This window comes from Esox lucius, chromosome 13 (genome assembly GCF_011004845.1).
Source record: "Esox lucius isolate fEsoLuc1 chromosome 13, fEsoLuc1.pri, whole genome shotgun sequence".
NCBI lineage: Eukaryota > Metazoa > Chordata > Actinopteri > Esociformes > Esocidae > Esox > Esox lucius.
Window position 1 is genome coordinate 23276967 of NC_047581.1, and position 24486 is coordinate 23301452.

At 44.0% G+C, this 24486-nt stretch overlaps 1 protein-coding gene across 12 annotated transcripts in view; it reads left to right on the plus strand.

Moving 5' to 3' along the window:
• fbrsl1 (fibrosin-like 1) overlaps positions 1-24486 on the plus strand; it is a 328078-nt gene that overhangs the window by 192344 nt on the left and 111248 nt on the right. For 9 of the 12 annotated variants that reach the window (XM_034296385.1, XM_034296390.1, XM_034296383.1 and 6 more), the window contains one exon: positions 3790-3834. The exons of the other annotated variants lie outside the window; for them this stretch is intronic. In XM_034296385.1, the coding sequence (XP_034152276.1) occupies positions 3790-3834 (45 nt within the window). The remainder of the gene's footprint in view (positions 1-3789; positions 3835-24486) is intronic. 12 annotated transcript variants of the gene reach the window in all.

The following is a 24486-nucleotide window of genomic DNA, read 5'->3' on the forward strand; positions in this document are numbered from 1 at the left end:
TTTCTGGCTTGGTTGCGGTAAGCCGGGTGTAGGTTATTCTGCAAGGCTAACTCTATTTCATCGGGGCAGGTCTCTACTGAGACCAGGCGTCTCTTCTAATATCTTTGTGTTTTTTCACAAAATGACTCAGAATGTGGGTTGTTCTCTAGTTTCAGTATTGGTCACCATAGGTGAAACGGCCCGCATTCCGGGGTTAGAGATTTTACTCAGAACCTTCACCGCATCCTGCTTCAGTTTAACAGCTCCTCAAGATCAAGATTTAGGAGTATAACAGCAGGTCTACACTATGGAGCTTGTTGGCTTACTTGTATTTTTTCCGGAGTATTTGTCAGATATGATTGAATTGCTGAATTGCTGTGTTTAGTAAACAAACACTAAGAGTCAACTGACATGTTGCCCAATGAACGTCAAACTTGTTTAACCTCTGTCGGTTTGCCTCGCGGTTAGAAGCCACATGCTTCTCTTCATTAAAAACTTTCTATGCATCATGTACAGTGTCTTTGGAAATTATTCCAACCCCTTCACTTTCCCAACATTTTGTTATAGACAGACTTGCTTTACTTAATTTACTGTGTTTTAGATTTAATTGATTAATTATCTATTTTTTACCATCAATCTACACACAATAACCCCATAATGACAAAGTAGGAACACATTTTTAGAAAAGTTTTTAAAATGTATTTAATGTCTAACGTAGATAAGTATACAGACGCTTTATTCAATATTTTGTAGAAGTACCTTTGGCAGTGACTTTGAGTCTTCTTGGGTATGCATCTACCAGCTTTGCACATCTGGATTTGGGCAGTTTCTCCTATTCTTCCATAAACTTTCATAAACATGTTTCCACTTTGTCATTATGGTTTATTGTAGATTGAGGGCAATATATATATGTGTGTGTGTATATATATATATATATATATATATATATATATAATCAATTCGATATTAAGTCTGTAACAACTAAATGTTTAATTAAGTGAAGGTATCTGAAAACCAAACAAAGGCACTAAACATTTTGAGATGTCAGGTTTTTGTGATGTAAAAGAATGAGACAAAGGTAAATCATGTCAGAACATTTTCCACTTTTAATGTGATATATTATATGAGCAATTCAATTGAAAAACAAACTGAAATCTTCGAGGGGGGAAAATTTTAAATAAAAACCTTACAATAACCCGTTTGCATAAGTGTGGACACCCTCTTATAACTGGGGATGTGGCTGTGTTCAGAATTAACCAATCACATTCAAACTCATGTTAAATAGAAGTCATTACACACCTGCCATCATTTAAAGTGACTATGATTAATCACAAATAAAGTTATTCATATGAATGGGCTATGGGGAAGGGTGGCAAGACAGAAGCCTTTTCTTACAAAGAAAAACATCCAAGCATGGCTGAGGTTTGCAAAAAAAATCATCAAGTCCCCCAAAAGCACGTGGTAAACTGTGTTATGGTCTGATGAAACCAAGTTTGAACTTTTTGGCCATAATTCCAAAAGGTATGTTTGGCGCAAAAACAACACTGCACATCACCCAAAGAACACCATACCCACAGTGAAGCATGGTGGTGGCAGAATCATGCTTTGGGGCTGGTTTTCTTTAACTGGAACCAGGGCCTTAGTCATGGTGGAGGGAATTATGAATAGTTCTAAATACCAGGCAATTTTGGCACAAAACCTTCAGGCGTCTGTTAGAAAGCTGAAGATGAAGTTCACCTTTCAACACAACAACGACCCAAAGCACACATCCAAATCCACAAAAGTGTGGCTTCACCAGAAGAAGATTAACGTTTTGGAATGGCCCAGCCAGAGCCTAGACCTGAATCCGATTGGACATCTGTGGGGTGATCTGAAAAGGGCTGTGCACAGGAGATGTCCTCGCAATCTGACAGATTTGGAGCACTTTTGCAAAGAAGAGTGGGCAAATATTGCCAAGTCAATGTGTGACAAGCAAATACACTCCAACCCAAAAAGACTGAGTGTTTTACTAAAATCAAATGGTGCTTCAACAATGTATTAGTTTAAGGGTATGCACACTTATGCAACCAGGTTATTGTGAGTTTCTTTTCTTTTTTTTTCTCAAAGATTTCAGTTTGTTATTGAATTGTTCATGTTATAGGTCACATTAAAGGTCACATTAAAGGTGACATGATTTATCTTTGTCTCATTCTTTTACATCACAAGAACCTGGCATTTTAACAGGGGTGTGTAGACTTTTTATATCCACTGTAAGTTGTTTTTATTAGTGTATTATCCTAATGCTAAATACAGTAGCTATGTCAGATGATGCGTTGAGGAGGCCACAAATGCCCTTTTTCAGCTTAACAACTAAATTGTGTGCTTAATGCATTTTCATGCTCATCTCACATCTAATGTTGCCTGCAACACGAACAGGCCCTATCTCTTACTCCACACTTTGTCAATACTGTGGTTCTGTGGCTAACCGGCCAAAAAAACTCACTTTGACTGTAATGGATGCAGATAAAGAAAAGATGTTGGCATGAGAGCAAAGAGGTCTTTACAATAAATGTGAACAAAGGAGAATTGATTCTATTCAGAAGTGGAAAGGGAGCAGAGAGGGAAAGGATCATCATATGGCTTTTTATTAGACTGTTAAAGACAGATCTAATTTTAATTTAAGTAATGTGAGGAACACTATCATCTATTGACCCGGGATGTCTTATGACTAGCTTAACGCTTAACACTCTTTGGTCTTGTGGTTTCATCGTCTTCAGTTTCGGTTCAGGGATAAGGCAAAGTGCACAGAGAGAGGTATTTTTAAAAGCTCCTTCACTTACTTCTCAGTTCATGAACTTCAGTTCTTTATATTTCCCCTCCTTGCTTAGCTAGTTTGCTCGAAGCACAACCTTATTAGTGTCTCCCAGACAGGAACAAGAATGCCTGCAGCTTCTGTTTACAGGCTATTCAATCACGTTAAGTACTGGTGGCAGACTGATTTTCTAGGAAACACATTGGCTATAATCCCCCCTGGCTATTAACATATGTGTTATTTATCATATGAAAATGTGGAACTGTCTGGCTGGCCTGTTTTACTAGGTTTTTCCTGAGGGGGTGGGATCAGTGTGGGCGGGTTGCAGTGTAGGGGTGAATGTGGACTGAAGGTATAGCATTATAAAGCAATGAAGCTATAATGTACATTAGGAAATACCCCTGAGTGCCAAAAGATTGACTCTGTGATCAACGGAAGGGGTTTATGTTTATGCCCCCTGTAGTTTAGGTGATCTTGAACAGGCCTTGGAACAAAAGGGTACATTTGTGTCTTTCTGTCTTCTCCTTAGGAGTTGATATTAAACATAACAAAGTGCACATGCCCAGTGTCTGAGGAAGGGGTTCATGTTCTGTTTGAGTTATTTGGACTGTCTATCCTTGTCCGTAGTTTGCAAACGTAGCATTCCTTTTGTCCAAAGTGTCTTACAACACGTAGCAATATATGACCACAGCCATTGACCCTGGAAATGCTAGGGGAGCACACCACCTGAGCTACACAGGACAACTGTCAAATACTGTAAGTGAAGGAGACCGTTAACATTGAGTGTACCATCACATTCCTCCTTCTCAGTATTTTTGTAAGCTACAAACTTTGCAACACCCCCTGGCAACAGCTGCTCGCTCCTCTGCTAGCTACACTAGGCCAGCGTTCTTTCACGGCCAGGAGAAGAGAAGTTCACGTACAAATGTGTCTGACAGAATGGCTGTGCACCAGCTTTACGTAGCTGGCCGGGCCAGGCATACACTCCCCGATTAATCACTGTTGTCTCTTCTTTGCAGTTCACTTCTTTAAAAAGAGACAAGCACCAGTTTGGGAGCCATGAGGTGAGGTCATGTGAGCTGAAGGGTCACACACACTTTCATGTCTACACGCACGTGCACACACTCATACACACACACAAACACACACACAGTATTTTTACCCTTGTTTGCCATCTGTAGACAGAAATATATTGTAGTCAGTATTTGGGTCAAAGCTAGCTAGGTATGCTTGGCCGTTACATTGCAATACAACATGACTGAAGTCAGCGTGTATTCTATTAACCTGGACATTTGTGTTACATTAGATAGTAACCAGAGCACAAAAAAGGCTGACATTATGTTCTTGGCAAATTACATTTGTTACAGTAAAACTAATCTCAATTGCTGGCTACCTACCATTACAAGCCAGCAAGACTACAGTTACTAGCTAGCTATGTTGAAATATACCATGCACCTTCCTCTGAAAAGCTGTGAATTTTATTGTCAACACCAAACCTTTTGAATTTTTGGAAACAAACACTCTGCTATAATTTTGTAATACAAGAACTTGGCTTCACTTGTCATTACTCCATACAGTCAAAAAGACTGGCTTTCTTGCAATGGTTAACATTGACTGTATCCATAATTCAGCCCATAAAAACTGTTAGCTAGCCTACTATACATTCCAACTGACAAAGATAGTATCAGATAAGATAATGATCAGATCAACTATGCCTTTACAACACAAACTTTGTAGTGGATTAGGTAATTCCCCTGATCAGCATCACCAGGCTTGATTTTTAAGCAATTTAACAGTAGCTTTTACAGTACAGCTTGTGGCCTTACCTTGTTTTGCATTATTCACTCCCTCCTTTAAACTGTTCTTCTTGTAATCCTGATAAATCAACATTGTCAAGTTACTTCATTCTGAGTTTGCCATTCTTCCCACACATGTGGTTTTCAGTTATTTTAGCTGAAACAATATTATATGAGAATTCCAAATAAAATACCATTCTTGCTAAATTGATCAGTTCTAAAAATTAGCCGTTATCATAATAAACCCAGTTAACACGTTGCCAATTATGTATCAACTGTTAAAACTATGATGTGTGCAGTTTAGAGGAAGCATTAACTTAAACATGGTTAGCTATGTCAATAAATCAGTCTATTTTCAACACATCAGCTGTAAACCAAGCAAGATAATGAATTTATTATGATCTCTGAAAAAGAAAAACATTTTGCACCAAACTCTTCTTATCATGGCTAAAATATTTATTTATGAAAACCCCAATAGCAAATTAGTCACTGCTGCAGCATCGTTCTCTGCAGGTTGTTGGTTAGCATCCCATATAGTTTAATCACCTCTGAAATATAGTGTGTGCTGTTTTCTATTCATTAAGTGGATGTGGATCCAGAGTTTCCATTCCTGCCTCTGCAGTCCTGAGGCGATAATCAGAGATCTTTTTCTGGTATTTTCTGAGACACTTCAACATACAGCAAACAATATATTTGGCTGTTTTAACTTGTAACAGTAGTTTGGGTTATTGCAAGCATAAGCATAGAAATAGTGAGTCTATTTACGTAGACGGTTATTTTTTCATCACCACTGCAAACATCGTCTGAGGAGGCAGACTGTCAAACTGGTTACCAGGGGCTATGGAGTGGCTGCCCAGAGGTGGAACTCTGGTGAATTTCAATCATGTGCTGTCTATCAAATTGTGAGAGAGCCTACTTGCTTGATAATTGGCAGACAAGCAGATGCAATGTATGTAGACTGTGTTCCCCTTCTGTTAATACAACCCTGTTTCCAAAAATGCTGGGACACTGTGTGAAATACAAATAAAAACAGACTACAATGATTGATCCCTGTATTTAATTGAAAATAGTACAAAGACAACATATAGAATGTTGAAACTGGAAAAATACATGCCCATTTTGAATTGGATGCCAGGACCACGTTTCAAAAAAGTTGGGACAGGGGCATGTTTACCACTTTGAGGCGCATGTTTATTACCTCTACTTTTAAAAACACTGTAAGCGTTTGAGAACTGAGGAGACAAATTGCTGTAATTTTGATAGAGAAGTGTATACCCATTCTTGCTTGATATAGGATTTCAGCTGCTCAACAATTCAGGGTCTCCTTTGTTGTATTTTTCGTTTCATAATGCACCAAATATTTTTGATGGGTGATTACAGGCAAGCCAGTTAAGCACCTAGACTATTTTACTATGGAGCCATGCTGTTGTAATACGTGCAAAGTGTGGTTTGGCATTGTCTTGCTGAAATAAGCAAGGCCTTCTCTGAAAAAGACGTAATCTGGATGGCAGCATATGTTGCTCCAAAACCTGTATTTATTGTAAATCATTAATGGTGCTTTAACAGATGTGCAAGTGACCCATGCCATGTGCCCTAATGGACCCCCATACCATCACGGATGCTGTCTTTTGACCTGTGCGCTAATAAGATGCCGGATGGTCCCATTCCTCTTTAGTCCGGAGGACACACTGTCCATGATTCCCAAAAATGACTCATATTTTGATTCATCAGACCACAGGACAGTTTTCCACTTCGCCTCAGTACATCTTAAATGAGCTTGGGCCCAGAAAAGGTGGCAGCGGTTCTGGATCTTGTTTATATATGGTTTCTTCTTTGGTTTTCGGCCTTGTCCCTTGCATACAGAGATGTCTCCGGATTCTCAGAATCTTTTAATGATATTATGTACCACAGATAATGAGATCCCCAAACTCTTAGCAATTTAACTATGAGAAACGCTTTTCTTAATTTGTTGCACTATTTGCCATTTGGTGAACCCCTCCCTATCCTATTTGGTGAACCCCTCCCCATCCTTTCTGAATTTATTTTTTAATACCCAGTCATGTTGCCATACCTGTTGCCAAATGGGTGATATTCCACCAGGTTTCGTTTTTTAGCATTTGACAACTTTTCCAGTCTTTTGTTTCCTTTGTTCCAACTTTTTTTGTATTTGTTATTGGCATCAAATTCAATGTGGGCATATATTTTTCAAGAAACCAAAAGTTCTCAGTTTTTAACATTAGATATGTTGTCTTTGTAGTATTTTGTATTGAATATAGGTTTTAAATTATTTACACATCATTGCATTCTGTTTTTATTTACATTTTATTCCCAGCGTCCCAACAGGGTTATACAATATCCTATGTTAAAGCGTAATGTGAATGTTGAGAGGACAGACGACAACTAACAACATACAGAAAATAAATACATGTACAGAATATGATCAACACATGCACAGAAGCTACTGGATCATTAGTAAGAGAAATATATTTTCTCTAAGTGGCAGAGAAAACCCAGAACTACAGCCACTGCTTTCTATTCATTATTTGGCCCCTGAAAAACTTTTGGGTTCAATGAACATTGTTGAGTGGCAGGGGACATATACAGCAAGTGGGGTTTATGTTTTAATGTAAGATGTTGATACGATGCAGGAGCTACTGGATCATCTAACTCCACTGCCTTTCTGTGGTAACTCACTGTTTACAGATTATGTAGGAGTCAGCTTTTCAATGTAGCGGCACAAATTCATGAAAATAGTTGAAAACATGTATTTTAGTCTTTTCCAGAGGCTTACTCGGTTGTTTAGTTAAAAGAGATCATGGAAACATTTTCCAGTTTACTCCGTATTTTGATGGCCTATCACTGTTTTGGCACACATTCGTTGTGCAAGGTTGTCCACCACAAGTTTACTGTAGGTTTGAGCCTTCACAGTGCCTCTGGCCGATATATGACTGGGAGCTCAATGGGGTTATGCATATTGGCCAAGCATCGTCTGTGTTGAAGGGTGCCGTACTGTAGTCTGCATGGATTTCCTTGTCTCACCACGTTCTCACGGCTCTCTCAGGCTGAGGTTGTCAGTCGAGTCACCGCTGATGGCTTTGGCCTGAATGACCAGTAGGAGGAAGTCTCCTGAGCACTTTGAATGTTCCCGAGACGCGACAGGGTTGGAAGTACATTTGAATATAACTAAATTGGGTAGGGGGGAAGACATAAAATACAGTAGATTGTATTTCACTCTTAGAACGATTGATTACCTCTCACATACTAAAGCTACACCATATCACATAGCAAAGCATAACAAAACCATTTTGAAAAAATATCATTTGTTTATTTAGATTATATCAGGCATTGCCTCTAGGCAGTAGGATTATGCTTGACAGTTAGAATGCATTAAGCCACTGAAAGGTTATAAACATTTCTAAGTCCACAGGAGAGATACGCGTTGTCCAAGGACTGAGCAATGCACTGAGCAAACAGAACATAATTTCTAAGTCCACAGGAGAGATACACGTTGTCCACGGCCTGAGCAATGCACAGAGCAAGCGGGGGACGTCTAGGGGACCATTTGCAAGGTGCGTCCAAGTATTGGGCGTTGTTGAGGGTCAGCGTTGTTTAAATTACATCTCAGGGCTTTGAGTTCATTTGGCCAGTTATCAGCCTCTATCTCTCTCTCTCTCTCTTCATTTCTCTGCCCGTCTGTTCCATTGTGACCGGTTTGTGTACATATCCCTCTTTCGCTCCACTTGGCCCTTTAATGAGGGACGTTCATCAGCCATGTTTGAACTGTAGACAGGATTAACTTGGCTAAAGACTTAATGCACATCCCTCTCCCCTGTGCACCCAGTCACTCCACCTGTGTTTGCCTTAACCAGGCCACACAATCGACAGGGAGATCTGCTCTCTCCTCTCCCTCTTGTCTGCTCTCTCTTTCTCTGTTATTCTCTCTCATTCTATCTCTCGCTCTTTCTCTCTCTGGGCTTTAGGGGCCTCCTCCTCTGTCGCCCTTATTTCCCCTGAATTAATTGAGTTCTCATTTTCTGGGAAAGCTAGCAGGAGGGCAAGAATACAGAAAGAGTGACAGAGAGCAGAGAGAGGGTTGCAGAGGGAGGGGGCCTCAGGGAGGCTGGGAGGGGAGACAGCCACTGGGCACCTCAGGGATGTGGAGGCCCCATCGCACCACGTCATAACATACAGCACTGGGGTGGCTTATATGTTTATCATCACCAAAGGGCCCCTGCTGGCAGCCCAGGGAAGGTTCAGGAATACCCTCTGGGTCCCTGGTCAGGGAGACATGCTGGGTCCCCAAGAGATGAAAGAAAGAAGGAAAGAGAGAGAGCATAGCATGCTGGGTCCCCCTGAGCAGAGAACGCCTGCTCCTGGCATTTGAAGTCTTTGTGTCTACTTTAGTTATAGCACATATCGCTCCTAGACAGGGCTACAGCTCCAACGCTGGAGGGACGGTATGTTGGTGTGCTGCTGGTGCCAGCTAACGCTCGATGACCTTTTGACCTTAACTCAGTGGGTGTGCATATTAAAACAACACAGAGACAGGATGTGATGTCACTGCAAAGGATTACCATGTTTTTCAGAGATGATAGAGGATGAAGTGTACATTTGCACTGACCCATACTGACCAGAGAGAGAAATAAGAGGATGTTTAAGTGTTGATCTTAAAAATCACAGGATATGACATGTATAAAGTGTCATGGAGACAGAGGGATGTATGAAGTGTATAAAACGTTACATAGCGATGACACATATGTACGTACCGCCCTAACCCTACCTTCATCTGAACTCTTTAAATTATGGACCATTACAACTTGGCTCCATGTAATATTGATGAGAGGGCGAGCCAGATGAGTCGTCAGACATCTTCGGTTGCCCCGCTGTAAGTTGAGATGAATACTTAGGAAGTTGTTACGGGCGATTCCTATACCTCAGAGTCAATGCTTAAGTTTTCCACTCAATAATTCAGAACCTAGCTAGCATTAATGAGTTCCCCATAGGCCAGTCCCTACGGAGCTCCCCACTGTGCGTTCACTGCCATGTAGTTAATCTCATGTCGTATTTCAAATCAATTACATTTTGATCTGATAGACATGTAATTCGACCTGATTGAGTTTTCTGCACTGAAACAGCCCAACTGTTTGTATTGAAATGGAAACCAGTGAAACCAAGACTCTTAACCAAATGAAAACGGCACTTCATCCTGATTGAGGCTGTGTGCTTGCAAGTAAAAACAAAAACGCAAGTCATCATTACGATAATAACATCAATAACAATCTTGTATTTTCTCAGGTTTGTTTTAATTTTTCAGATCAAATCTGCCTAAAAACTAAAACAATGTTTGCTTTTATTGAGAGCTGGTTTACAGCTGGTTGGATTGTTTGCATATAGTGTAATTTAGCCGATCTAATCTGAACCACAGTGTTTTCTTTCTGCGTGTGTCTACAGGGAAGGTAATGAAAGCAGGCGTGGCTGTTTTGTTGGCTTACACACAGGTTGATCCAGAGGGTTGAGCCACATTAGCCTTATTCCTCTGTTCTTGTTCTTCTGCTGATTTTTTGTATAATGTCAACCGATAGAGCAGCACTGGGGACACTCTACACCCAAAGGGCCTCTGCTCCTCTCTGTTCTACAGTTATGACTTGTGAAAATAACCATGTCAGCCCCGCCTCCCACCTGCATCCTCCAGCCTCCTTTTAGTCTGGTTGAGCTGTTTTCTTCTATACCGCCAAGAAGAGGCGTACTGGCCAGGGCTGTGTGGAGGGATGGGTAGATGGATGCTTTGGTTAGGCACATCAGTCTTAAAATAGTAATGAAATGTGGCTGTTGTCAGCCTCTCTGAGGATAATAGACATGGCAAAGCAGGCTGGCTCATCCGTTAGCAGGCAAGAGATTTTACGTGTCAAAGGCGGATTTCTTTCCCAAAATAGAACATTGAGATGGACCACCAATCCCATTACCAACCCAGACCTCCCCCACCCACACCCGTCTGTCTCAAACTCTCTGTTTCTCTGTCTGAGACTTTCCCCAACCAAACCATTCTATCTGTTTCTCTGTCTGAGACCTTCCCAAACCAAACCATTCTATCTGTTTCTCTGTCTGAGACCTTCCCAAACCAAACCATTCTATCTGTTTCTCTGTCTGAGACCTTCCCAAACCAAACCTTTCTGTCTGTTTCTCTTTCTGAGACCTTCCCAAACCAAACCTTTCTGTCTGATTCTCTTTCTGAGACCTTCCCAAAAAAAAACCTTTCTGTCTGTTTCTCTCTCTGAGACCTCCCTCACCCAAACCATTCTGTCTGTCTCTATCTCTCTCCCTCTCTCAGTCTATTTCTCTGTCTTGCTTATTCTTTTGTTTCAGTTTTCCAGTGTTGTTACATTTGTGGTAGCAAGCGCTACAGTGAAATCTCCTTTTTCATTGCCTGCATGGCTGCTGGAAATGGATGTTTTACTGCCTTCATTAAGATGTGCAGCAGTCAGATGCAGTGGCATGGTGTTTTCCCCTGAAGTTTAGCTCCATGAACCTCGCCATTAGAACACATTATGCCCCCAGATTTCAGGGCACAGAGGAACACTGTATAATTTGATTAGTGTTATTAATCAAGTGGAATAGCTGTACGTCCCCCCCGACCCCACTCCGTTACGCCTCCATACCCCCTGTCTTTCTCCCCCCTTGGTTGCACCGCCTCCCATTCTACTCTCCTCCCACTTTAACGCTCAACTTGCATGCCTGCCTGCCCGTCAGCCTGCCTGCCCACTTGTTAAATGCCTAAGCATTCCCTCCCTTTAAAAACAATGATTTACAGCCTGTTTTGTCTTTTCCCGCTCAGCACATAAATCAATTGAGATGAAAGTTCCATAATTGTGCTTGGTAGGAGGGATTTGAGGTAAAATTGCCCTATGAATTTTTTAAGGGGAATTTTTACTAGCTGTTCAGTGGACTTGGATGGCGAAGCGAGGAGAGGAAGAAAGGAAAGTGAGGCCACTAGGATTTATGGGCCTGGATTCTTCATTACTGAAGTAATTTTCCTGCAAATGATAGTGCAGACCTCCAGGGGGAGAGTGGCCCCACCACAGAGCTGCCAGGGAGTTTTAACCTGGTTAATCTCTTGTGGAGAGACCATCTCAAAGCACTAATATCATGTGTTGGGGTGGAGGGATATGGAGAGGAATGGAGACAAGGAGGTTTGTTCTCTAAAACAGGTGCTCAAATCATAACTGTGTCTTGGGGTGCTTTTATTTCCTCTATAGGCCTATGGTAATGGATTGCTGGGTTTTAAAATATGCCTCAGACAATAGAGTTAATTTCATTTAAACACTACTTTGTTTGTTTTCCTTTATACAATATGCTGAGGGGATGTTCATTTTTTAGAATAAATTACATTTCAAAATATTACGCTGGAAAATGTAATACTTTATCTTCATGTAATCCATTTTCTTAGTATTTGAAGCTTGAGGTGGAATAGTGGAATGCAGGTAAGGAATAACAAAGACAGTGCATTAGAACATTACCAAATAAAGGGGGGAAAAGAGAAAAGCCTTGTCATCTCTAATAAAAAAGCAAAGTCTATTTACTGCGTGTATCTCTGTCCGTTTCTCTTCCTGTCATTTACTTTTTACCTTTTAGTATTTTAGCTAATCCAGAGCCACTTACAGGAGCAATTACGGTTTTCTGTCAAGGACAGAACCACAGATTTCTTTTCTCAGCTTGTTTTTTCTGGGATTCGATCTTGCAACCTTTCAGTTACTGGTCTGCCCACCCAGCTGGGCTACCTGCCAGTTTTACCCTGTATCTGTCTCTCACCGTCTCTATCCATCTTTTTATATTCTCTTTGTCTGGCTAGAGAATGCAGAAATCCTATCTGCCAATCTGTCGTCCACCGTGCCACCATCTTGTTTCTAGCAGTGGCCGATGTATAATATAATGGCGCATTAAAAATCACAGAACTCCTGCTATGGTTTTGTTATTGGTACACCCCCCTCCCATCCCCCTCAGCCTACTTCACTTTAGTTATTTTGTCCTGTTTCGTTTATAAAACAATTTCATTTCACCCCCTGCTTTTCTCACTATCCACTCCAAGATGGCTGCCTCCTTCTCTGGTACAGCTAGCAGCCCTTTTCAAGGTTAGCGTCAAAGATGCCAGGTCTCATTCCGTATCCTGCCCGGCGTCCGCTCAATTTTACAGCCCAGTAGGCTGAGAAGCGGAGGGGTAAATCTAGTGGAGGGGGAAACGGGAGAAAAGAAATGATTGCACAGCCTGTCACTGCTTGAAGTGGATCTCATTCCAGGGGCACTAACAACTAGACGCAATTAGTCACTTCTCACTAGGCCAGACCTGAGACTCACTTAGAGCCAGGATGAGGCCAAGGGGAGATGGAAGAGCAGACCAACCCAGTGGCTGGTCTAAGCACATCCATTACATTAGAGCAGAAGCTCAGCAGGCAGACAGAGGGACATAGAACTGCATCTGTAGGCGGTTTCGCTTTCTCTCTCTATGGATAACACAGGAGCATGAATTATGCTAGGCACATTGTCATGCTATGTTCTGTGTTAAGGCTCTGAGCCTGCACAACACAACAGGCTGAACTGCAAACAGGAGGACGGCACAGTTTATGTGGTGTTACTGATGTAAAAATCAGTGGTTGCAGTCATGTCGGCTTACCTGGTTGAATAATGTAGGCCTTATATAAAAACAGGAGATTTTGTGATGAACAACATGGTGTACCACCGTAAAGCTGGGTGATATAAGGCATTTTTAAAAAGGTTTGAAGATATAACAAACAATGGAACTATTAGTCTATTACTTCTGCAATCCATCACAGATCAGTGTTGACCGGCGTGTTTTTGAGTGTCACGTTTTTGGCCTTGAGGCTCTGACGTTACCTTTGATGAGACAGAATTAAAAACACTGTGACGAAGGTGGAAGGAGAGGGAGAGAGAGAGAGAGGGAGAGAGAGAGGGAGAAGTTTGTCCTGGGCCCTGTGCATAGACGCAGTGTGACCAATGGAGGTTGTGTGGATGAATGAGGGTATTCACAGGGCCTAATGAAAGAGCTCCCGCTGGGCCCTGAATGAGGGTGGGCCCATCTGTGCCACACAGCCAAGCACAAAACCAAACCAGTGACCTCGAAAATTACCCAGGAAGCACTTTGTGACGGTCTCCCCAGCAACAAGCTGGGTTCACATGGTAACCAGGCCTGTTGCTCAGTCAGTCCCAGGCTGTGGCTGGCAGCCTCTTCAACAGAACAGAGCAAAGTTTGGTCACAAGGGTTAGTCTGAGGGGCCCGTGTGAAATCAGCTTGAGGACAGAGAGGATACCCAAAAGGAACTGGCAAGGATTATTTCATGTGAAGTAAAACCTCTCAGGGCTCTGTGAGCACAGTTCAAGAGAGGTGTGGGATGTTGTTGCCCTCTGGAACTTGTTCACCTTTAAAATACAAAGAGTGGCTTGTTCCACGATGTGCTTGTACCATAAGAGTGTGTAATACTCTGTGTCCTGGGATTAAGTAGATGTACTGTAACACCAAGTGGACCACCGTGAATTGAGAAAGACCCAATGACATTGATTGCATCAGGGGTTTAGACATCAGATTTCCAGAGCTATGACACAGATGAGGCTAAATTCAGCCATGTGATTCAGCTGAATCGCTGTCAGGTCTCTGAGTTTGGGTGAGTGGAGGGTGACTGGCCCTGTGTTAAACTTGACCGTAGCATACTTAAATGAAACCCCTGTCAAGGAAATATACACTAATTGGTCATAGAGTTGAGTTAGTGTATCTGTATTCCTGTAGGTACGTCACAAGCTGATGACATTTTGCTGCTGGAAATATCCTCACAAAGCGCCCGAGTCTGACTGCACCTTCAATAAAGCCAAAACTAAAACAATCAGAATCCTAGTGAAGGAATCTGAGGAATCCAAAGGAGGAAGCGTCCTCCCCATCTTCACACCCGCCACGCTGCACAGCGGAACCCTTTCATCCTGAGAGTGATTAGCCAACCGAAACCTTTCAAAGCCCCTTTCAGTGTGCTCTTCCTCAAACCACAGAGTTTCTCTGGGTTAGGGGGAGGGGCTGGTGTTGTTCCCAGGGCTGCCAGTGATCTCTCCTCTAATTGTGGTGTTCTCTGGTTCTTCCTCCCTGTGACGAGTGGGTTGGCGTGGGAGCCCTTTGAGCACCGCTCTGCCGTTCCGCCCTGCTTTCCGTTGCTCCCTTGTTTTTCTCCTCGTCAGATCAAGACACCGAAGACTCACGTTGAGGAACCACCGTGTTGTAGCTTCCCTTGTGTCTGTCTGTGTGAGGACGGCTTTGTACCGTACATGCGCTTAACGTACGAATGATCCTTCAGATGAGGCCTAATGCTGGTGGGATCTGGCCACCGCTGGGGGTAGAAAAGGTCCTCCAACCACACTGTTAGACGTTGATTTCCACATTTCCCTCCTGGTTCAGGTGTCTTAAACTTTTTTTTGAAGTTTTTCTGTTTCAGGAGCATTTCTTTCCTGGTGTAGGAGAATCTGACACGTTGACAATTGTGTACCCTTTGTAGTACATTAAAGCAGAAGAAGAAGACAAGATGTTAAAAAGTGGGGGGAGGCAGGTGGAATGCTTAGCATGTACAAACACACTCATACGCTTATTGCTTTACGTGTAGTGTTTTTGGGACCAAAATGTCTTCCTATTGAAATCCTATTTTTATTTTTTTACTTCCTAAACTTAAGTCCTAAACTTAACTCTGCAGGCCTAACCTTAATCCCAATGTTACCCTAATTTAACATTGGTCAACATACTTGTGTGTTCCTCACTTCCTCATAAGAATAGTAATACGAACACACACACACACACACACACACACACACAACATAGATTGGGGAATGAATTGAAAAGGAGAGGAGGAGTGGGAACACAGCTCATAAAAATCAGTATTATAACAACATTAATTCATGCTGCTGAGTGCCATATGCAGAGCCATATGGAGCAGGCGCCCCAGAGGTCTGCTGTAATAGACAGCCCGCGGGGCTGCACACAACTTGGCACGTTTACAAACAAGGGACATCCCATTAATATCAGCCTGCGCTCAAATGAACCTGGGGGAGAGAGGGGGAGCCAGAAGGTTAGAGAGACACAAAGGGGAGAGAGAAGGGGGAGAGAGAGGATAGGTCTTTGTTCGGGCAGGTTTGCTTCCGTTATTTCCGTGCTACATGCTGTAAATGGCCGCCGGACCAGCAAGACTTGGGAGCTTCCACCTCCTGCGCCCTCACACCCAAGCCACTAATGTACCCATGATTCTTTAATTACGGTAATTAATGACCTTGTCCTGCTGTCTTGATTAGCGGCGTCCCTCCTGCCCTTCACCCCCCAACCATGCCAAGCCCGCTGAGGTCCGCACACACAGAGATACATGGAAACATATGCCAGCAGGTGAGGTGATTTATGGTGTGCTTCAATGAGCTCCATTTAGCCTCTCGTCCACTGTTCACAGACAGGGGAGCAGACACTGCTACTGTACCCCACCCTGCCATATCCTCTGGCTGGTCTGCATTGTCTCCGAGCTGTCCATACTTCTGACAGAGCAGAGGAGCTCCTGACGGGCTGCAGTCTGCAGTGAGGGGTGGGCTGAGCCTGGCTTCACGTGTTCGTTATTAGCAGTGGCAGACAGCGTTGTTTCCCTCTCCCCTCTCTTGAGGACAGGCAGATCTGGTGCGCTGGCTGGCTGGCTGGCTGGCAGGCTGGCTGGCTGGGGAATGAGAGAGTGGATGGAATACACGGAGTACATGGAACTGAGATGTCAGCCATTCTGTTGGCTCTCATAGAATGTGAGGCGAAACAAGAGGAGAGCACAGCTGTTTCTTGACTGGGTGGCTCTGAGGGGGAGAGATGAGAGAGCAGGGGGGAGACGGGGGGGGGTGTGAGAGGGAGGGAGGGAGGGGCTGCGAGAGCGAGAGAGTTCTGGGCTGTGTTGATGTAGCTGCAGCACTGGGTCAAACGCTGCCAGTGTTTTGTGTTCGTCTTTGTTTCGTCTTCCCAGTGCTCCTCTAAATTATTCACAGCCTGAGGATGTGCACTGTTAATACCCCCCCGCGCTCTCTCAGTGCTCTCTCTGTTCTCAGCTCCTCTCATCCCCCTCTCTGTTCTCTCTCCCGTCTTCTCTCCGTCTCTCATGATAGCATGTTCTGGATAAATTAACAGAAGTTTCCTTCTTGCTCTCAGGTTAATTCACTCCTTCCCTGACTCCACCCCTCCCCTCCACCCCTTCATTACTGACTACCTCTCTCTCTCATCCTTTCATCCCTACGCTACACTCTCCTCCCCCCGACCCCCCTCCCGAGGCAGACACCGCTTATAAAAGAGGGTAGAACAGCTGTTAACGTTTTTCTCTTTGGTATCTCTCTCTCTTTCTATTAGAAGAGCTGTTCGTTCTCTTCATATCTGACAGTAGGACTGTTCATTCCCTTCCTGCCAGTCTGTAGAGCTTTTTTTTCTGTCAGTCGTTCTGTTCATTGTGTCCCTCGCTGTCAGTAGTTCTGTTCATTCTATCCATCAATCTCAGTAATTCTACTCATTCTGTCTTCAGCTGTCAGTAGTTCTGTTCCTTCTGTCCATCGCTGTCTGTAGTTCTGTTCATTCTGTCCATCGCTGTCTGTAGTTCTGTTCATTCTGTCCATCGCTGTCAGTAGTGGTGTTCATTCTGTCCATCGCTGTCAGTAGTTGTGTTCATTCTGTCTTTACCTGTCAGTGGTTCTGTCTATTCTGTCCATCGCTGTCAGTAGTTGTGTTCATTCTGTCTTTAGCTGTCAGTAGTTGTGTTCATTCTGTTTTTAGCTGTCAGTAGTTCTTTTCATTCTAGATTTAGCTGTCAGTAGTTGTTTTCATTCTGGATTTAGCTGTCAGTGGTTCTGTTTATTCTGTCCATCGCTGTCAGTAGTTGTGTTCATTCTGTTTTTAGCTGTCAGTAGTTGTGTTCATTCTGTTTTTAGCTGTCAGTCATTCTGTTTATTCTGTTTTTAGCTGTCAGTATTTCTGTTCATTCTCTTCAAGTGTCTGCCATTTCATTTTCTTAACAGGCTTGTCTGTGATCAGGACAGTTAGTTTGCCTGCATGGACCCCACAGCCAAGACCAGAGTTGTGCTCTGTCTTCCTTCACCCCTAATGATTTCCAATGACTTTGTTCTCCTTTTATCTTCAAGTTCAGAGATAACCCAAGGGCAAGTCAAATCCTCTGGAAGTCGATGTTACTGATTAAATCAGTTAGCCAGCAGTTTCACCTCTAGGACAGACAAACAGCAACATGGAGCAGGGGACGCAATGGGCCTTTGTGGTCAGTCCAAATGGTACCCTTTTCCCTATATAGTGCAGTACATTTGACGAGAGCCGTATGGTCCAGCATAATGTATTAAACATTGAATTGGGTGCAATTTGCACTGCAGACTTAGTGTGGGAGCGGCTGCTCTCATGTTATCCCAGGGCAGGAGATCACATGGAGCCCTTCTATTAGTAGGAACTGGGATTAACCCTCTTGTTTGGCTGTAGGTTAACGCTGTGTTCCTGGTTGTTGAGCATCAGTACAAAACCCCTGCACATGTATTACAGACACACTGATGACCTAGGCTGTCATGGCCATGTGGGGAGAAAAGGAAGAGACCGAAAAGAGTGGAAAGAAGGAGGAGATAATAGAGGGAGGAGTGGATAGAGGGAGGAGTGGATAGAGCGAGGAGAGGAGCAAAGAAGAAGAGGGAGGAAAGGTGGACAGAAGAGGAGAGGGAGGTGAAAAGGTAGGGTGGAGAGAAAGGAAGGAGAGGAGAGAGAGGAGAGGAAAGGAAAGGAAAGGAGAGAGGGAGGTGAGGTGAGTGGAATGAACGGATTGACGGAGGAGTGTAGCGATGGAGGAGAGGAGACAAGAGCTAGAGGAGAGGATGGGAGAGCGGGAGGTGAGGAGACAGGAGAGGAGGAGGAGAGAGAGTGCCACAGGACACTCATTTGTAATTCTTTAGCCTGTCTGTGACAGCTTTTGATCATTGCAGAGGGGGAAGGAAGGGATGAAGGCGGAGGAGGGAGTCCAATGGCCCCCTCTCGCAATTGCTGTCACACAGTATGAATGCCCCTCTGGCCGAATGACAAGTCTAGCGTGAAACGCTTGGCTGCCCCCCGAAATTAGCAGTAGAGCCCCCCGGCGGCACATGCTTCTCATGACCAGCGCCGCAAGACTCTTTTCATTAAGTCTGTGCCCTCACCGCCCTGACTCCCCGTCTCCCCCAGTCTCCCCCTCCTCGTGTCTCTCCCCCAACACAGTAAACAGCATCTGTAGTGCCCATTACAATACTGACCAAGGGAGGGAAATATGCAGGGAAGGAAAAGAAAAGCTGTATCTGTGCGTATGTTTGTCTAGCCTTCTTTCTATCACTGTGACTGAGAGTTAAAGAGATACATACAGTGCTGTGTAAAAGTCTTCTGGACCTGAAAGTGAACTAAGGCCATTTATTTGGGTGTGTTATAATAAAACAAACAAAACATTTTTGATTTTTTTTATATACATACATATACATACATGATTTGCACATCATTGCATTCGGTTTTTCTTTACATTTTACACAGTGTCTCCACTTTTTTGTAAACAGGGTTGTATTTTCATGTATGTGAATATATTAAAATACATGAAAATACAACCCTGTTTCCATAAAAGTGGGGACACTGTGTAAAATGTAAAGAATGCAATGATGTGCAAATCATTTAAACCCTATATTCAATAGAAAATAGTACAAAAACATCATATCAAATGTTGAAACTGAGAAATGTTATTGTTTCTTGAAAACAAATGGCCACTTGCTAGCATGCTAGCAGCGTGTTTCAAAAAACCTGGGACAGGGACAACAAAAGACTGGAAATGTTGTGTATCGCTAAAGGACTGAACCTGGTGTAGTATCACACAACTAATTAGGTCAATTGGCAGCAGGTCAGTAACATGATTGGGTATAAAATGGGCACATATATACTCACAAGCACACACACATACAGTACAGTTAAATGTTTGGACAAACCTACTCATTCAAGGGTATTTCTTTTTGTTGAGATAACACACGTGGAATCATGTAATAACCAAAAAAGTGTTAAATACTTTAATATATTTTCATTTGCTAATATATTTTGCTTTGCACACTTGGCATTCTCTCAACAAGCTTCATAAGGTAGTCACCTGGAATGCTTTTCCAACAGTCTTGAAGGAGTTGCTTTTTCTTCACCCTGCTGTACAACTCATCCCAAACCATCACAATTGGTTAGGTGATTGTGAGCCCAGATCATCTGATACAGCAGAGGTGTCAAACCGGTTCCACGGAGGGCAGAGTGTCTGCAGGTTTTTGCTCTCTCCTTGTACTTGATTGGTTAATTAGGTCACTGATTGGTTAGTTTCTACCCTCACCTGGTTGTGTAGGTATGAACTAGGAACCAATTTATAGGAAAAACCAAAAACCTGCAGACACTCGGCCCTTTGTGGAACCGGTTTGACACCTGTGTGATACAGCATTCAATCACTCTCCTTCTTGGACATATTGCCCTTATACAGCCTAGAGGTGTTTGGGGTCAATGTCCTGTTTACAAACAAATTAGTCCCACTAAGCACAAATTAGATGGGATGGCGTATCGCTGCAGAGCTATAGTAGCCATGCTGGTTGAGTGTGCTTTCAGAATAAATCACACACAGTGTCACCAGCAAAGCAGCCCCACACCATCACATCATCTCTTCCATGCTTCATGATGGAAACCATATTTGTGGAGAGCATCCATTCAACCACTCTGTGTCTCACAAAGAGACAGCAATTGAAACAGTTAGGCTGGTATACCCACCCTAACACATTAAGAAAGAAATGAAATTCCTGAAATTAACTTTTAACAAGGCACACCTGTTAATTGAAAAGCATTCCAGATGAGACTACCTCATGAAGCTGGTTGAGAGAATGCGAAGACTGTGCAAAGCTGTCATCAAGTCCAAATGTGGCTACTTTGCAGCATTACACTATTAATTACAATATCAGTGTATTTAGTTTGTTTACTACATGAATTCATGTGTTATTTCATGGTTTTGATGTTTTCACTATTATTCTACAATGTGGAAAATAGTACAACAAAAAAATAACCCTTTAATGAGTATGTGTTCAATCCTTTGACTGCTACTGTACGCACACACACACACACACACACACACACACATGCGTATACATAAATACGCAGATAAACAGATACACACCTACACACGCCAATAAGCACATATGCCTACAGACACTGACACACATACATACATACATACATACATACGTCTCCCTTTCTGTCAGGGAGGGGTCTTGAGAGAGAGTGTGTGAGGGAATAACTGTACAGAGCAATGCCCAGAGGCTCAATCTGTTCCTCACTGAGCTACATCAGTGTGAGAGACGTCGACACAGGCCTCAGGGAAGCCTCCACTCACTCCATCAAACTGTCAGGCAGCCAGTGGAGCTGCACCGCACCAAGCAGAGCAGGGAGACTCTCAGCTGCCCTCGGGGCCAGTTCAAGTCAACATCCCATTTCCTTCCTTCCTCTGCTAATTTCTCTACTTACATTTCCAATGGCCAGTGCCTGCTGTCTGCTGCTACTGCTCTGCTGTGGGGGCCAGGAGTCATGTCAAAACAGAGGGAGGTCAGGGTTGCGTGTGTGGGTGGGTGGGAGGACGGGCGGGGTGTGTCTGACAGGGTGGCTGCTGGTGGTGGTTATGGTGTTCTCTGAAAGCTGTGAGGCTGTGAAGGAGGAAGGGGGGAGTGGGGGGGCAGGGGAGAAAACACAAAGCCAAGGCGAGACATATGAAAGATGAGCTGCTAAAATGGAATGCTGTAAATCAGTGTTTTTCTCGATCCATCTCTCTGGCCCGTCTCTTCATCTCTCCTCTTCCTCCCTACCTGCCTTCTGCTCTCTCTCTCCCACGGCTGTTGTGTATCCATAATATGGTTGTGTATTCCCAGTCCTGTTTCTGCTGGCTTTTTGGCTGCTTGTTTTTTTTTTTCCTTATGAATAAATGCTCCCCCATCTCCATCCCATCCGTCCCATTAGAATCTACTCCTCTGGCTGCCGGAGCCAGAATGTTGTGAGAGCCCGCCAACGATCCTGCCTCCCCCCCCCCAAAGCAATGGCTGAGGGAGTTCTAGTTGGAAGGCACAAGGCAGTTCTTTAATTTAGAGTGGGACTCTCTGGATTTGCCTCCCCGCTTTCCTCCCTCTCGGTCTCCCGCGCTTCCGCCTGTCTTCCCACCACACACTCTGGAAGTGAAGTGAAGCGCTGGACTAGCAGTCCCTGACGGAGGCTGTTTACATGGGGTCTGGGTTTTGTAAAGCCGTGCTTGGCTTGGCTTGTCAGGGTTGGGGGTCAGGCCTATATCTTTCCTCACTTGGGTTGATTTACATGGCCCCGTGCTCCAGCTCCCTGAAGTGTGTCCGCTCCTCCAGGAGAATGAACCAGTGTGTCTGTCCAATGTAAAGAGCTGTTCGAAGCCCCTGTCTCTCTCCACCTCTCTCTCTCTAGCTCTGCTGTCGACACTCACTCTTTCTTCCCTCTATCGTCACTCTTTCGGTTTCTCTCTCTCCTCTCAGTTCTCTGTTTGCGCAGCCATCTCAGAGGTCCCCAGCTCAAATATGGTTTTACATGCCTCTTCTTCTCCTGGTCGATATCATTCCCGCCCGCGGAGCATTTCAGTCTGTGCCTCCATCTTCTGCTGGATCAATATGTCCCTAATCCCCAGCTCTCTCTCTGACCCCTGGCAATCACCTGACTTCCCATGGAGCCTCCAGCAAGGTCAAGGGTCAAATGACTGTATAGATCCAAGCCCTTGATCAAATCAGAGTGCTAGGTGCAGGACTCACCATGGGTCAAGAGGAATTGCTTTATTTGTTTCTTTTTCTCTTCAGAGGTTGAGAATGGTGCTGAAATGTGGTGACACTGTTAGTCAAGTCATGTAAACAGTGAACTGCAGTGTTTGAGACCCTGTGGTGCCAGTACTGTGTTATTGACAGTGGGGAAACAACCTAACCACTGGCCTCCATTCCTTTCAACTGAAAATCTTGGGGTTTATTTTTTGTTCTTGTTCCAACTTTTGTTTAGGGCAAACCCGAGGCATTGCACGTTCCTCTGTACCACGCCCAGGAGAGAGTTTTTTTTTTATTATGTTGTTGAATTTGTCCATTGTTTGTCACACAATAAGAATAATGTCAGCATCGTCTCAACCTCCCCCACCTATCTGCCTCTCTGATGACTCCACGTTATGATTCTCCCATGGATGGTGTCGCGGAGGAGAGCGGACTGGGAACACAGGCAGGAAACATGAATTATTGATGTGCAAGTCTTGTAGGGGGAAAAGTGCTTAACCCAGTGCCACGCTCCACTCGAAACGTCCGGGGCTGCTGCTAACAACATGCCTGCCTGGTGGATGCCAGTCCTGTGGCTCTGGGAGCGGTGCCAGTGGCAGGTTACCCCAGCAGAAAGCCACGTCCCAAATGGCACCCTGTTCCCTTTCCAGTGCGCTACTTTGGACTCTTGAGTAGGGCGTTGTAAAGGGCGTAGGTTGCCATTCAGGACCTAGGCTATATCACACACCTCATCTCCAGAGCCACAGGAGGGAAATTGAGGTGGATGACGTGTTGGCTGTTTCATGGGTAAAGCTACCATTTGGTCCCCATGTATCTGGATGGGCCATTAGGTCTACACAGTGCCTCTGAGGTCTCAGTATGGAGCTTGTGCTTTTCCGATAATAAACCAAAATGGTTGTTACTCTCCATTCTGGGGAGAAAGGACCTTAGATGTAGGCAAAAACATGAAGATATCCAACTATCTTAACCTTTTTTGGTGTTATAAAATAAGGTCTTATCGTCTTTGTTGTGTTTTTAAGAATATTTTATTTGGCTAAGGCGCAAATATTGATCCTTTTAGTGTAATGTCACATTTTTCTTTTTGGAGAGCAATCTGACAGTGAAATTCATGAGCCACAAGCTTCCATTCTTGTTTTGCATCGTCGTGGTTATCTCACAGCCAGGATGGCCCCAATCAGTATTCAAGCAGACAGCCCAGACAGACACTGACGCTTTGCCAGTATTTATGTCGCTGGGCAAGTTTCTCTCTCTCTACGAGGCAAATTCATCACAAATCTCCTCAGAATGTGACAGGTGGAACTGTGTGATTAATTTGGGCAGTCGTTTTTAATGTGCTTGGGGATGTGCAACGCTTATTGTCTTCCCCCACACACGTCTATTACAAAATCTGCCAGAAAAATGTCTTGAAGAATTATCCGGTTGGTTCCCCTTCTGTCTCCTGTCTCCCTCCTCAACCCGCTACCTCATTCCAGGTCTTAGATATTGGGTCGTCATGGGGCTAGCCAAGCACGGAGGACGGCTCAGGTCCAGCATGGGCTGGTGTTCATCTCTGTGTGAATAAATCTTCTGCTCCTAAAGTGTTGAATGCTGTGTAAATGTCAAAACCATCCGTCTGAAGGAGGAGAGGTGGGGGCAGGGAGACCGGACCATCCACTGAACCTAGTCCCTAGTTACCTCTCGCGACAGCGGTTGCCAGGTAGGGTTGTTTCTTGTCGCTCCCCCTGCCTCTGACCCCGGTAGCCCAACTGTCTGCATGTTCTCTCGCTACTTTATATTTTGGGCGCGGGTTGTTTTTCAATATCCATGAAATGGTGGACCCGTCTGGGCCCTGTTTCTATCGGGGAAATTTGGAAGCAACTGGTCTGGGAGTTTTTTTTAAACGTCCCCTGTGACTGACCTGGCCTGCACACATGCTATTGGTTGGGGAGGTGTGTTTGCGGCTTTTCCATGTTTTCTGTTTGGCTAACTGGTACCCTTTCCTTGCTTGACTTGAGTTGTTGACTGGTGCAGCAGAGGGGGGATGTCTTCTCAGTTGAACTGGGA